The 16,255-nt window shown below is 38.6% G+C and overlaps 1 protein-coding gene across 13 annotated transcripts in view; it reads right to left on the bottom strand.

The window, feature by feature from the left end:
• Window positions 1-16,255, bottom strand: part of hfm1 (helicase for meiosis 1) — a 121,662-nt gene that overhangs the window by 36,374 nt on the left and 69,033 nt on the right. For 11 of the 13 annotated variants that reach the window (XM_062978012.1, XM_062978002.1, XM_062978010.1 and 8 more), the window contains 9 exons: window positions 14,397-14,467; window positions 12,764-12,896; window positions 10,919-11,070; window positions 9,990-10,067; window positions 9,744-9,905; window positions 5,024-5,224; window positions 4,844-4,932; window positions 1,989-2,032; window positions 1,796-1,897 (listed from right to left, as the gene is read on the bottom strand). In XM_062978012.1, the coding sequence (XP_062834082.1) occupies window positions 1,796-1,897; window positions 1,989-2,032; window positions 4,844-4,932; window positions 5,024-5,224; window positions 9,744-9,905; window positions 9,990-10,067; window positions 10,919-11,070; window positions 12,764-12,896; window positions 14,397-14,467 (1,032 nt within the window). The remainder of the gene's footprint in view (window positions 1-1,795; window positions 1,898-1,988; window positions 2,033-4,843; window positions 4,933-5,023; window positions 5,225-9,743; window positions 9,906-9,989; window positions 10,068-10,918; window positions 11,071-12,763; window positions 12,897-14,396; window positions 14,468-16,255) is intronic. The other 2 variants (XM_062978011.1, XM_062978015.1) reach the window with 2 other exon arrangements.

Genomic DNA, 16,255 nt, shown 5'->3' with positions numbered 1-16,255 from the left:
AGAAAGCATTACTGGCAGAATAATGCAGGATTTTTTATTGCCTGCCACTATACACATGATTACCAATGGGAATGTGACTTCACCTTGTTCAACAAAATATTACAGGTTTTCATGATCTGCATAATCAAAGGCTTTTCTATAAATGATAAAGCACAGATTGATTTTTCTCTGGAACAATTTTCTGCACTCCATTCTCCAATGTATGTTTCAGTAAGATCCCTTGTGCCTTTTCATTTTCTGAACCCAGCTTAGACATCTGGCATTTTTCACTCTGTATATAGTAAAATACTTGTTTTGGTAACATTTGTGTATCACTTGTTTCAGGCCTGGAAAATCAATGCAGTGGTTCTGTCGAAAATCTCGAGTCTCCCAGTGTGCCTGAGCATTAATTGATCCACTGAAAGCATGCAAGATGAAGGCAAGATCAGAAAGTGTTTTATTCAGCAATGGCCAAAGTGGATGTTAGGGTCATGTGATGTAAATGGTTTTAATTGTGTTTTACTGTAATTTAATGTGTATTTTATATTATTTTCCTTGTGTTTTTAAACAGCATTGAATTATTGCTACATTGTAAAGCCGCCCTGAGTCCCTTCGGGGTGAGAAGGGCGGGGTAAAAGTTTAGTAAATAATAAATAAATAAATAAATAAATGAGTACTAACCAAGCAAAATTGTTTGATTCAATACAATCACAGTCTAATAATAGTTCTAGGAATATCAAGTACAAACCTAGGCCTGTAGATCCTACAGAAATGCTATCTGCCAGAAAATCTTAGGCTATGATTTGAAGTACATTTTACAAGTATTCTTTACAGTGTTCTGTGAAGGATGGCAATATAAGCTAAAAGTGAAAATCCAACTATACTTGATTTTAATATTTATCTCAGTGGATTAGGACCATATTACCTATTTGTTCTAAAATAATACAAAGACATAAACTACATTTCTTAAATGGTCAATGAGAAATGTAGTTTTGTATGGTCATTTTATCATCACATTTGTATTCTTTCAAGACAGCGTACAGTGAATTCTACAATTTCATACTCCCAAGAACCTTGTGAGCTACCCTGTTTTCCCCAAAATAAGATAGGGTCCTATATTAATTTTTGCTCCAAAAGATGCATTAGTGCTTGTTTTCAAGGGCAGTCTTATTTTTCCAAATTGACTTTTTAAATGAACTTTATCTAGAGCTTATTTTTGAAATAGAGCTTATATTTCAAGCATCCTCAGAAATGCTGAAAAATCATGATAGGTCTTATTTTCAGGGTAAGTTTTATTTTGCAGGAAACAGGGTAGATTACGCTAGTCCACAGTAATCTAGTGCGATTTACAAAAAGTTATAATCACCACTCAACTTTGGATCTTTTTTATAGTTTTCTGTGCCATTCATAACTATTAATTTAAATCTAAATACCCCCCCCCCTCTTTAAAGGCAGCGGCCAAGAAGAAAAATAAACGAAGAAAGCAGACGTGAAAGAGAGACAAGAGAGCTCTAGATGCAGCCTTCTCCGTGCAGAGGCTGGACAGTTCTAGTCTAAGAGCTTGGGGATTGCTCCCCCTTGTGGTTTGTCCTTCAAAGTCTGTTTCCTGTCTACCAGAGCAATGAGGAGGAGCAACCGAACCCATTGGAAAATGAAAGCTGTTCATTTCTACAAATTAATATTTCTTAAATTCATACCACACGAGTAAAAAATAAATTTGGGATGCTCACACGTTGGCTTTCTAGAAACGAAAACTATTTTTTGAAAGAACTAATATGATACCAACACTTCAGAATTTGAAAATGTTTGTACTCACAAAGAACTGGTATGTCTCCCATATTAAAGGCTGCTTCAATGATTTTTCTATCAGACACCTCTACTCCAGCATGATGATAAGCTATTCCACAGATCAAGAGCTCTACAAATGAAATTCAGACTTGATGCTTTAACCAACTGATATTGCTGCATATACACAAACAAACTTTCTTCAATTAGCACATCCTACATACCCCTCAGCCTGGCTTCTTTTACTAATTTGGCACACTTTTGCAACCTTCAGAAAAGAAAGATAATGTATTAGTGTTACTGTAAATAAAACATCAAATATAGTCTTATGGATGCCATTTAATTCCACCATAGTACCCAGTTCTTACTGGAAAGATATTCCAAACATGTGAAGTCTCAACTTACATCTTTGAAAGACAACTTTGGCCATATTTTCATTCCCTTTTCTATCTAAACCATTAATTGCTTATTTTAATTAATGAGCAATAAGATTAATAATTTTTGTAATAACACTTTTTTGTGAATGTAACAATGTGGAACAGATGTGGAACTTTCTGCAGCCCAATTAACAATACAGTTGATAGCTCTCTTTATAGGATTGTTACAAATGTTATCAAGATCAATATTAGTCAGCAAAGAAGAATCAGTTTGCAAAGTTCAGGAAAGGCTGGGGGTACGATTTTCCCTGCAGTTTTTAGTGTTTATTATTTTTACTGTCCCACATCTCATTCGCCTACATTTTCCCTTTTCCTGGGTGTTTTCACTGCATATGCCACGAAATATGTGCCTTTCTCCTTTACAGAGGAGATATATATGGAGTTTGTTTCCAAAAGGTATGAAAACCATTTGAACAAATTTTGCAAGAGTTAAAAAAACGTGTTGAGAATATGCATTATTTTGTTATAAAATGCAATTTTCCAAACCCTGTACCAAATCTGTACATGATATTCTACCCCTTGTCAACCATATGTTGCCACCCACAACTCTCATTTTTCTCTCCTTCTTAAAAATTTGGTACCTTTTGGAAGCAAACTGGACACATATGTTTTAATACTTCATTCCTGGTAGTATGAGAGCTGCTCTGTTTTTGAGTATCAACCCTTGGTATCAGCTAAATGTAATTAATGGAATGTAAAGAATTCTTAAAAAATACTTTCATCCTCAATAAGAAAGGATGTTTCAACACATCAATCACCTCATCTAAAAACTGGTCAGCTACAATAAAAATTGCGGCAGCTGGGGAGGGGGGACTTCTGTATGCAAAAATTCTTTGTGTTTAACATTGTTTTATGCAAAGAAGCCTACATTTCTGCACATAAAATGGTATATTTCATGCGAAACATGCTCAGAACCTATAATAGCTTCTCCTCCCTGGCCAGCAGAGAGAACATTTTGTGTGTTCTTCATTATTGTGAAAACAAAATTAAAGAAGTTTATGTATATCCCTAACCTGAGGGCAAGGTGCTGAACTTTTTATTGATTTTTGGTACTATTTCCTAGGCTACTTAAAACAAAAGGATTTTCCCCAGCTCTATGCCCAGATGAAAGTAGTGTTCTAGATTACAGGCAGTCCCAGAGTTACAACCATCCAACTTACAAACAGTGTATAGTTAAGAACGGAGATGAGACAACAGGAAATGAAGGAATCTACCCCTCAGAAGGGAAATTCACTCCTTGAAGAAATATCATGGGGGAAAAGTGTCTCCATTGAAACTTTATTAACAATCCTTGTTTCTACAACAAGCCAAATTGCCAGTTATCACAGGGACAGAAAGTGAGGTGAAATCTTCTGAACAGGGGCACAGACAGCAACACAAACACCATAGGGCTGTTAACTCTTCCCTATGCTATCCAGTGCCTCCGGTGGCTCAGTATGTTAAAGTGCTGAGCTGCTGAACTTGCAGACCGAAAGGTCCCAGGTTCAAATCCGGGGAGTGGATTGAGCGCCCGCTGTTAGCTCCAGCTTCTGCCAACCTAGCAGTTCAAAAACATGCAAATGTGAGTAGATCAATAGGTACCACTCCAGCGGGAAGATAATGGTGTTCCATGCAGTCATGCCAGTCACATAACCTTGGAGGTGTCTACAGACAACGCCGGCTCTTCGGCTTAGAAATGAAGATGAGCACCAACCCCCAGAGTCAGACACGACTGGACTTAACATCAGGGGAAACCTTTACCTTTATCTATGCTATCCAAATCTAAAGCATATATAATTTAGGCTGGGGTTACACTTTAAAAATGCACCTGTTCTGACTTACAAACAAATTAAACTCGAGAACAAACCTACAGAACGTATCTTGTTCGTAACTTGAGTACTGCCGGTAGTTATATATAACTAAAAAACAGGATGCAAAGGATTTTATGTGGCCCAGTTTGTCCTACTACTAGGTATGTGTTTATTTGTGTTTGTGTTTTTGAATCCATGTTGTAATGTATATGTAGATCTCCAGACACTGTATCTGGTTGTGTGTGCATCAGTAACAAGTAGGCATACATGAAGTAGCAGACTGAGTGTAAAAAATGGTATTTTATAGAACAAAACATGTTAATCAGGAAAATTACATTCCGTTGATGGAAGTCATTTTAAAGGATGTTTGTGTGAAGAGACTTGCCAAAAACAAGGGTTAATATAATATTTAGCATACACATCCCAGATGTTGGTAGATCAGTATGCTAAATCTGCTCACTGTGAAATTACAGATAAATATTTATTCTATGTATCTAAGAAGTAATTTGGATAGTGCAAAGATTTACTTTAAACACAGAGATATCCAGAGACAACTGCTGGTATAAACATGTTAATCCCACAGTAAGCATATGTGCTGACACAGTATACTTTTCAAGCAGTCACCTGAAAAACAACATGTATGAAATCCATGCCTAGCATTTCTACAGATGATAAATGGTAGACCAGAATAGGCTTCATTTTCTATTCAGCCCAAAAGCTGAATAGAAAATGGTGGTACTGATTTCAACATATAAGCAATATAAAATTGTCAGAATCCATAACTTTTGCTACATATGTCATAGAGTACAGAGAAACAGATACTAGGGGAAAGCTTATGTTATGAAACAGTACCTTTCTAGCTGTTCCACATTCATAATAAATTTAGCATCTTTAGCTAGTACAGAAGCAGCTTGCTGAACTCCTTTCCTCGTGGCACAGAACTGTAAATAAGAAAAATTCAATGTTTGTACTTATAATGTTAGAATATACAGAATAATATTACAATCATAAGAGGAAAGCAACAAAATATACCACAAGGGTCGGCTTTTGTTCAGAATACGCTTGAATTACACTAGCTACTTTGTAGTTAAGTGTTAAGTCAAATTTGAATTCTGTTTGGTTGCTACTGCAGGGAAATCCAAGCACTACTTTCCGAAGCTTCACTGGTCGGTATCTTTCATCTATCTTCAGACATATAGCAGGCCCCTTGCCATCTGAAAGCCATTCCGCAATCTTTAAAGAGAAAAGAACATATCTTACACTTGAAACGAGGAAATACTGCCCTGGGCTGAAATCCAGAAAGTTACTTGCTCAAGAGGAGTTGCACGTATACAACAAAAGCTCCACTGGTTCAAGTACGTTTAGGTTTTCCATATCAGTTATTCAGTGTGTTCTTCTCCATTATAAATATAAAATATTAACTCTGTATTGTTAGTATGATTTAGATTAGATCATATGGTCAAAGAGTACATTTTGATAAACATTTCCTACTGTTATAAGAAGGCTCATGATGGTCACACAAAATATGTTGTTTATAGTGGAAAAGCTGTCTTTTCTCAATTGTACAGTGCTTAGTGGATCTGATTACAAGCTAGCGCACATAATCTATGACTATTTGTAAATTTACATTATAAAAACAGACCCTTAGTGATGAGCAGCATTGATATATTTTGGCCTTCAATGCAACCCAATTTCAGAAATGATCAATGGGAGCACATGAAGCCGCCTCACACTGAAATGGTCCATGTAGCTCAGTACTATCTTGCATGGAACCAGCAGTAATTTGAACAGTGTGGAGACACATTTAATTAACATTACTCTTCCCTGCAAGATATACAACCTGGTTTCCAATATTTATTTGTAATGTGTTTAGTGTTATGAGGAAAAAAAGGAAGTTAACAACATGGAGTGTTGTCGAAGGCTTTCATGGCCAGAATCACAGGATTGTTGTGTTTTTCGGGCTGTATGGCCATGTTCCAGAAGTATTCTCTCCTGATGTTTCGCCCACATCTATGGCAGGCATCCTCAGAGGTTGTGAGGTACCTCACAACCTCTGAGGATGCCTGCCATAGATGTGGGTGAAACGTCAGGAGAGAATACTTCTGGAACATGGCCGTACAGCCCGAAAAACACACAACAACCCTAACAACATGGAGGTACAAAGTCTATTATTATTACTATTGTTATTATCTTTATTTATACCCTGGCTTTCTCCCCGTGGGGACTCAAGGTGGCTAAACACTCCACATTAGCCAAGTTTAAAAGGTGTAATACAAAAGTTAAAAAGCAATTAAAAAGCAATTAAATAGTAGCAGTGTGGTAAAACAAAATTAAAATATACTAAATATACTAAAATGGCATTTAACATTGGGAACATCTAGGAGTGAGGACATTACACCTATCTTGAAGTCACTCCACTGCTGCCAGTTAGTTTCTGGGCAAAGTACAAGGTGTTGGTTTTGACTTTAAAGCCCTACTTGGTTTGGGTCCAGTTTACCTAAAGGATTGCCTTCTCCCACACTATCTCCCTCACACACTTAGATACTCTGAGGGGCAGTTACTCCAACTAGCCAAAACCCAACTGACAACCATCACCCAGAGGACCTTTTCATTGGCCACTCCACGACTGTGGGACGACCTGTAGAGATCCAACAACTGGATCAGCTGTCAGAATTTAAAATACAAGTGAAGACTTATCTCTTCTGTCAGGCCTACCCGGGCAGTTTTAATTATTAATTTTAACACTATATGCATAATTTTTGTTTTGTGGAAATATGTTTTAATATATGTACTTTATGGAGTGTTTTAAAAATGATTATGTGTTTGTTTACGAATTCTGTAACCCATGTCAAACCATGAGGACAAGTGGGAAAGAAATTAAATTATTATTATTATTATTATTATTATTATTTAAAAATCATATTCCCCCCACCCCAGTCCCACCCATACTACGACTAGCAATAGTATTTTTATCTCGCTTTAGGTCTCTAAAAAGAGACTCAAAGAATCTCACAATAAAACCCATACAATATAATTTAAAATATGCAAACATTAAAATAGAATTAAACATTTAACAGTATTAAAAATAAACAGTTAAAAACCCTTAAATGGATTTAAAACCTAAAACCACAGCACCACCTGACTTGATCTTAATAATCTCCTTTTGTAAAAATCTGCCTGAATATAAAGGTTATAGCCTGCCACTGGAAGGATAGCAGCAAGAGGGCCATTCTAGCTTCCCTGGTAAGAAAGGACTTCCAGAGTGGAGAGGTAACCATAGAGAGAGAAGGCTGCTCTCTTGTTCCCACCAACTGAGCTTGCGATAAAGGTGGAATCGAGAGAAGAACTTCTCCTGAGGATCTCAAGGCCCAGGCAGGTTCGTACAAGGAGATGTGATCAGCCAAAAAGGTTGGACCTAAGCTGCATATAGTTTCATAGGACAGACTAGAGAGATGGGCCGAAACTAACAAAATGAAGTTCAACAGGGACAAATGCAAGATACTTCATTTCGGCAGAAAAAATGGAAATCAAAGATACAGAATGGGGGACGCCTGGCTTGACAGCAGTGTGTGCGAAAAAGACCTTGGAGTCCTAGTTAAACATGAGCCAACAATGTGATGCAGCAGCTAAAAAAGCCAACGGGATTCTGGCCTGCATCAATAGGGGTATAGCGTCTAGATCCAGGGAAGTCATGCTCCCCCTCTATTCTGCCTTGGTCAGACCACACCTGGAATACTGCGTCCAATTCTGGGCACCACAGTTGAAGGGAGATGTTGACAAGCTGGAAAGCGTCCAGAGGAGGGCGACTAAAATGATTAAGGGTCTGGAGAACAAGCCCTATGAGGAGCGGCTTAAAGAGCTTGGCATGTTTAGCCTGCAGAAGAGAAGGCTGAGAGGAGACATGATAGCCATGTACAAATACGTGAAGGGAAGTCATAGGGAGGAGGGAGCAAACTTGTTTTCTGCTGCCCTGCAGACTAGGACACGGAACAATGGCTTCAAACTACAGGAAAGGAGATTCCACCTGAACATCAGGAAGAACTTCCTCACTGTGAGGGCTGTTCGACAGTGGAACTCTCTCCCCCGGGCTGTGGTGGAGGCTCCTGCCTTGGAGGCTTTTAAGCAGACGCTGGATGGCCATCTGTCGGGGGTGCTTTGAATGCGATTTCCTGCTTCTTGGCAGGGGGTTGGACTGGATGGCCCATGAGGTCTCTTCCAACTCTACTATTCTATGATTCTATGATTCTATAACCAGCACTTTGAATTATGTCCAGAAACAAACTGGCAACCAGTGGAGCTGCTGCAAAAGGGGGTTGTCCGCTCCCTGTAACCAGCCCCAGTTAGTCCCAGTTATTATTTCTTCAGATACTACAGAAGCCTACAAATATATAAAAAACATTTCAGGAGAAGTTTGATCAGTTCACTGTGTGGACCATACCTCTCAATGTCCACATGAAAGCCCTAAAAAAACTTCAACATTTAAAGTGAACCAAGAATTGTAGCATTATGTAGGTACAAAAGATGTATAGGTAGGGCAATTACAAAGGGGAAAAAACCTCCCATGGTACATGTTCATAATCAATTTATAATTTATCTAAGGAAGTCCAAGTTAACATGGTATTCTAAAGTAAAGCTGAGGATCGATTCTAAGAAATAGCCACAAGGCATGAAAACGTAAAACATAAGCTCCCTTTGGCATTTCCCTCAACAGTATTGATGGCTGGCAGGCTTGACAGGATTTCATAAAACGTACTTCCAAAAATGTATGTATTGCTAAAGGCATAGACAAAAACAAAAGCAAAAAGTTACTAACTACCACACATTGCAGTCTTTCTATACACAGAACATCCCCTTAGAACTCCCTCGGTCTGATTCAATAGACAGAGGCAGTCTCAGGTGAAGAAGGGATAGCCCAAACCATCTGTGAATCTTGGCCTGCAGTGAAGGTGATTTCATGCTAAGTTCTGCCATTCATAAAGAGGAAAGGGGAGAATGGAAAGCACATCCCCACAAATATTTGTGACAAGGATTGGGTTGAGTGTGTTACTACTTGCATTTCCCAAGCCACCTTGCTCTTATCTTTTCCAATACCAAGATTTCTTTTGGTATTATGAAAGGGAAAGACAATTTTCACAGCACGCACTCTCAAAATCAGGCAGAGCATCTTTTGCTTTGTACTTTTTCAGTAAGAATTACACATAGATTATCAGTTTTCTGCCTCAAATTCTAGAACCTCTAATCACCAAAGATACTCACCTAAGTTCTGGAAGACCAAATTACATAAAAAATATGCAAACTACAGATATTTTTCCAGTCCCCAATTGCAAATCTAGTATGTGCAAGTATTTTTTTACAAGAACTCAGGAATATATCTTTTCTAATGCTGATTTCCATCTTTTAAGAGTTGATGCCAACAACTGAATCTGGAACCTACAGTACTCAAGATCTAGTACTAAGCGATAACACATCAATACATTCTGCAGTTAACAAATTAGATTGCCAGGACTGTATGTTTCATCTGTGTTGTGTAAGTGGTGATTAATAAACTGGGGAGTACTAAAGTGTACAGCTTTGATAGACTTTAATTCAATTAAAGTGTCACATCAATGAAATCAATGGACAGATGTTAACAGTTCTCTTTTTTGTCTCAACTTGTGACAGAAAAGCAGACAGACAGATAAACAGACACGCTCAGATTGGACAGAATAATTCATTTGAAGTCTAGAAATGCATATTCAATAAAATGCCTTACATCTTCTGCATTTGGGATTGTTGCAGAAACTGCCACAAATCTCATTGAAAGCACTAAGTCAGAACTCTCAGAGCCACATGAAAGAAAGGATTGAACAGTCTTCATCCGGCTGACCACAACCTCAAGCGTAGCACCTCGGCTCTCATCTTTCACAACATGAACCTATGGAATTAAACAGAATTCTACATGAAATAATACAACATGCTCTCAACATTTTCACTCTTAAATAAATTAGCATTACTTTACCTCATCAATGAGGATCAGTCTTACTAGCTGAACTAAGGAGTTATCCCTCCACTTTCTTGTCATGCTATCCCACTTTTCCTAGTGGAAAAAAAATACTATCATTAATGGTGCAATCCACCACTGCCATTCCTACAACAGGTTTAACAGAACTTTGTAAAATACTGGTGGTATTTATTATCATTATTTATTAAAGCTACATCATTTCTAATGATCAAGTAAAAAGATACCCCATAGGCTCCTATTCCAAGGTAAGGCTATTTTTATACAAGAATAACATATAACAAATCCAAAATTATTTCAGAGCATGTAATCCATCAAGATGTGTATTTGGATGCTCCTCTGGCTTTTTAAAATCAGTTCCTGTATAAATGACATTACACTGGCCAACATTTTGGCACCTCAAATGTTAGCCCTGTTTCTGGGTAGATATGATGTGTTGACTCCAAAAACAGCACCAGTTTTCCCCTACCAGCTCTAATTTTTGAGATATAGAACATAAACCATATGCCACTTTTTGTCTGCTCACCCATAGAAAATCATGATAACCATATCTGAGACACTATAGCTGATGCGGTCTATCCAAAGCAATCAATGCCCGAAATAACCCCAGGAATAGACCTATAAATCAAGGCACCAAGATTTTTTTCTTTTGTTGGGCTGTATTATCAGTGTGCAAGGCATAAGGGAAAAATTGTCACTTGACATTACACACATTCACTCAATTCTAAGACTGACAAGTTATACATTTGTAAATACATTGCTATATTTTTTCAAGTGATATTTAAAATGTCCAATCATCTCTCAGAATTAGAAACTAATGGCAAATTTAATTAATAAACAAGTAACAATAACTGCATAAAATTACATTTTGTACTGTGTAGGAACAACTTCTCAAAACAAAAAGAAAGTAGTTGTATTATGAAACCTACTGGTGTAGTCAAAATAATGTGAGCATGTTGTATTTCAAATAAATCATCCATAGCAGTGTCTCCTGTTAGTTCCTTACAGATGAGTCCAATGGGCCCAAATTTTTCTTTCCAGTCATCAGAACGTTGACTGCAGAGAGCTTTTATTGGAGCCACTAAAAACATTTCAGAACAGCAGGGAGGAAATGAGCCATGTTTAAAGAGGTCTCCAAATAAGTAGCTTACAACCACCAGGTTTTTATGTGAAACTCTATTTTGTTTCTTCATAACGAAGAATTGCTATTCCTTCCTGTATTATCTCACCTGGTCTTAAAACTACATTGCTATATCATTTTAGTAGTTCTTTGAACTATGGGATCTTGACAGTACAGGCTGCATGATTACAAATGTATCCCTAGGTTTTTGAATCTGGCATTTTACATAAAAAGTAAATATAATATCCATGATTCATACAAATTTTGTGATGATTATTAAGATAAGTGAAAAACCCCATGTTGCTGAAAATGATGATTGAAGGACCACTGATGCAGTGCAGACCATTTTTTCTCCACCCATAAACATTCCCCAACACAGATGAAAAAATCACCTGAAAGAGACCTCAGTTTAGTTTAGGCAAGCTTCATTGTCACTGCTTTTCTGATGGTGCAAAATGGGAAATTTAATATCTGTGATGAATTAGGAAAAGTCTTGGGTCAGATCCAAAACCCTTTCATTTCCTTGGCATGTATATGCATACAAATGACAAAAAAATGTCTGCTAGGGAAATAATGTACTAATTTGTTTGCTTAGGAGCACAAGACTCTCACATAAGTAGGAAAACTGCAAATTACCTTTTAAAAAAAAAACTCGAAAACTTCTCTTTAGGAACCTCTAGGCGTGCATCTATACTGTAGAATGAATGCAGCTTGAGACTACTTTAATTGCCACGGCTCAATGCTATGGATTCCTGGGGGTTGTAGGTTTAGAGAAGCATCAGCACTCTTTGACAGAAAAGTCAGCTCCCATGACTCCACAGCAATACAGGTAAGTGTTGTAAAACTGCATTAATTCTATAATTAATGCACAATTTCATGGCAGAAGTGTACCACTGAAACACACTAGAGGACATTTCTCTGACAGTTGCTGGCGAAGGGGAAGGTGAGTGGGGTGGTTCGTGGTGCACTGCGTGCCTTTCCTCCTTACCTCATCACATGGTGGGAACAGGACAGAGTGCACTGGCACTCTATCAGATGGGAGAAAGGACAGCAACACACGTTGCCCCGCTGCCCTTTCCCCCATCATACGGGGAAAAGAGGAGGAAAGTGCGGGTTGCTCCCCTTAGTGGTGGAGGAAGCGCCTTTCAGTGCATCTCTATTTTGGGAATGTGGGTGGCAGGTCCCATCCTTGCCACAAATAAAAACGGCAAACATGGCAAAAATGCCCCATGTAAAGAGGCTGCTAGAAAGAACATACCAATAAAATCCATGAATACCCAAATCCATAAAAATGAGGCCTACACATATGGAGGTCTGACTGTATTATCTTTCCATTGGTTTTCATAAGAAAGTACATTAGGCCCATTCCACCATCACTTTGTTCTGCATAAATAAGTAAACCTCCAGCAGACAATCAAAATATGTTAATTATTTTAACTAACTGTCAACAATTAGCAGGTTTTATTGCATTAGATTCTAGCTGTATTATTTCATATAACATATAACTCAAAACTGGATTCTAATGAAACCCCACACATTCCTCATTTACAACACCAAAGCAAACATGCGATTGAAAAGAAAGCAAAGGTAAGATGTCACATTGGGGTCTCAAAGCCAAACAAAAATGAAATTAGACTTTCAACTATATACTTACTATAAACAATTTTAATATTTAACCAAGGCATTGGCACCCTAATTAATAACCTGGTAATTGCCAGCTCAAACATTACAGTTTTTCCAGAACCTGTGGGTGCACGGATTACAAAATTTCTGTCTGTATAAAGAAGCTAAAAAAGAAAAACAAATATTAAATATTGCACAATAATCAGGTGCATCTAGTTTGACTAATATATTTGGAAAAATCTGAATGCAACAACAATTATTATTATCATCATTTTCATCATCATCATCACCATCAAACTGCATGTCACAAAATCATAGCTGAATCAGTGCTGCTCATTGTTTAAAAGAATACATTCTTATGAATTCAAAGTGAACTTTTATTTTTAGACAAGGGCAAAAAGGTAAAACAGAAGTATGACTTTTTCATTGCTATCTGCCACTGAGCAATTATGAAGAATATATGGTACAGCTAGGACCATTATGTAGCAAAGCTCACAGTTGTGTTGCTAACACAAGTACCATTTCCAAGTCTCAAGGGAAAAGAATGCACTAGAAGATGATGATAGGCATTGACAGTGGACTATCACAGAAAATACACAGGAAGATTTGTTGTTCTGCATTACTTTCAAATCAAACTAAACAAGAACTTTATACATTTATTTTTCATAACTTATACATGGCACAATAATGTATTTATTATTTTATTTACTTGTAATGTAATGCCTTTCTCACATCATGAGATTCAAGATGACATGCAACCTTTTAAAAATAAAATACCAGTATAACAATAACCGCTATTTCAAAAGTTTAAAAACACAAGTTTAAAAGCAGATTTAAAAACACATACTAATCATATTAAAATAGAAACATATTAAAATAGAAACACAGTATATTTCCCCATATATTAAGAACCAAATGCCTCCTTAATTAATAAGGTCTTCCTTATCTGCTCTAAAAAGGCAACAGGAAGGTGGCCAAATGGACCTTCTGAGAAAGGGAATTCCATAATTTGGGAGCAGCCACTGAGAGGGCTCTCTCCAGTGATGGCGGTAGGATTGAGAGGAAGACTTCTCCTTAAAGAAGTCAGACAGGCTCATATAGGAAGTTAGGGTCTTTCAGATAGACCCAGGTGTGCAGGGCTTTACACTGCCAACACTTCAAATTCTGTCTGGAAACTGAGATCTTTGAGCTTTCATTTCATCTGCTAGTGTATCCAGCCATGGGATTAGGCCACTAATACAATACTTGTTTCTTGGCAAGCAACAAGGTTTGGTGAGCCTATAGTGTTCAAAGTGAATACACAAAATACAGTCCATGAGCCATATGTGCCCTTCCTGGATGCCCCAGTTGTTTTAGCACAAAGGTACCGGGATACACCCTGAAGTTACAATCAATTGGGGAGAGGGGTGTTGAGATGTAGCCCTTCAAAAATTGGCAAGAATATATATGGGCCCTGGATCTCAACAGATTTTACAACCCAAAAACAGAAGGTTGCCATAGCTTATACTGAACTTTTACATGCAAGCTGAGGCTACATTTATGGAAATCAGCCACTGAAAGTTTATTTTATGAATCTGGTAACAAAGAATCAATTATTTATATTTTACCCTAAATTTAAGGGAAACAATGTAATAGCAGAAAAATTAAAATTAGTCCATACTTACATCATCAAGAGCTTTGGACTGAATATAATTGAAATAAGGGAACTCCTTGAAAATATTTCTAAACTGAGCAGCTTAACATCATATTAAGGTTTAAATAAATTTGTTGAAAATAGAAACAACATTTTGACACTCAAATACTTTATCTAAAAACTCAATTTAAAATTCCATTAAGGACCTGCCATGTTTTACAGTTTTCAAAAAGCTTCTTCTTTCTGATATTGAATCATAAAATAATAAAGTTGGATAAAACCACATGGGCCATCTAGACCAACCCCCTGCCGAGAAGGAAAAGCACAGTCAAAGTACTCCTCATAGATGGTCATCCAGCCTCTTTTTAAAATTCTCCAAGAAAGAAGCTTCCACCACACTTCGAGGTAGAGAATTCCACAGCTCATACAGTCAGGAAGTTTTTCCTAATGTTCAAGTGAAATCTCCTTTTCTGTCATCTGAACCCATTGCTCCGAGTCCTAGTCTCCAGGGCAGCAGAAACAAGCATGCTCCCTCTTCCTTATGACATCCTTACATCACACTGTTCAACTTGCTGTCTACTAACAACCTTGTCACACGGCCACTGGAATTGTCCTGCATTGTCGAGGGGCATGGGGAACCCAGAGCCCCATGCCCCGCATCGCCCAGTTCATGTTCCAGCTGATCCCATGGGGGGAAACATCGATTGCATGGCTTCCCCCATGGCTTCTTATGGCAACACATATTGCTGCAGTGGTGGCATGTGCCAACTCCATCCTACATCATCCACGGTGCCCTGCCAGCATTGTTTGATGGGAGCCGTCAGGCTCCGTGAGTGATATAGGGCAGACCAGTTGATGCCGCCAAAAAGTACCCTTTGTGATGAGGTGGTAAGACTCCAATATCTTTTTCACATGGACTGTTGTCAAGCCAGGCATCACCCATCCGATATTTGTGCATTTCGTTTCCTCTGCCTTAGTGAAGCATCCTACAGTTCTCCTTGCTGAAATTTATTTTGTTAGTTTTGGCCCAACTCTCTAATTTGTTGAAGTCATGAATTCTGATCCTGTCTTCTAGAGTATTAGCTATCCCTCCCAATTTGGTGTCAGCTGCAAACTTGATAAGCATGCCCTTTAAACCTTCATCCAAGTCATTGATAAAGATGTTAAGTAGCACTGGACCCAGGACACAACCCTGCATCACTCCACTTGTCACTTCTTTCCAAGATCCTTTGAGTTTGGTTGCTTAATCAATTACAAATCCATCTAACAGTAGTATTATCTAGCCCACATTTTACTAGTTTGTTTGCAAAATGATCATGGGGAACCTTGTCAAAAGCCTTACTGAAATCAATATATGCTACATCCATAGCAGAAACACAGAGAAAGCTTGCAGACAGGGCCGGCCCAACATGGAGGCCACTGAGGCGGCCACTTCGGGCGCATGGTCCCCGGGGGCACCATCGAGGTTTCCCCCCCCGGCGGGGACCATGGGCTCGCTTGCTGCCGAACAGGAAGGCCTGTTTGGCGGTGAGCGAGCTCTCCCGCTGCACCCTGGGCCAGGGTACGCAGGGAGGGAGGCGGGGCACCATCTGGGCAGTGCCCCGCCTCCCGCGCCATGTGCCCTGTTCCCGCCTCCCACGCCGAGGCAGGGTCAGGGTGAGCAGTTCAGGAGGCAGGGCCAGGGAGCAAGAGGCGGGGCCAGATCTGGCCATGCCCCGCCTCCCACGGCGCATGGCCACGCCTCCCACAGCACGAGGGGCACAATTCCCCCCCCCCCGCTTAATATTTAAAATTATCTCGGGCCGGCCCTATTTGCAGACTTTATGAATATCACTATAATGCAGCCACAGATATGTTCATTTTTCATCTTCTGGATCATGATCTCAATTA

The sequence above is a fragment of the Anolis carolinensis genome, chromosome 4 (genome assembly GCF_035594765.1).
Source record: "Anolis carolinensis isolate JA03-04 chromosome 4, rAnoCar3.1.pri, whole genome shotgun sequence".
Taxonomy (NCBI): Eukaryota; Metazoa; Chordata; class Lepidosauria; order Squamata; family Dactyloidae; genus Anolis; species Anolis carolinensis.
The sequence above is the reverse complement of the archived record's forward strand: the minus strand, read 5'-3'. Positions and strand labels throughout refer to the sequence as shown.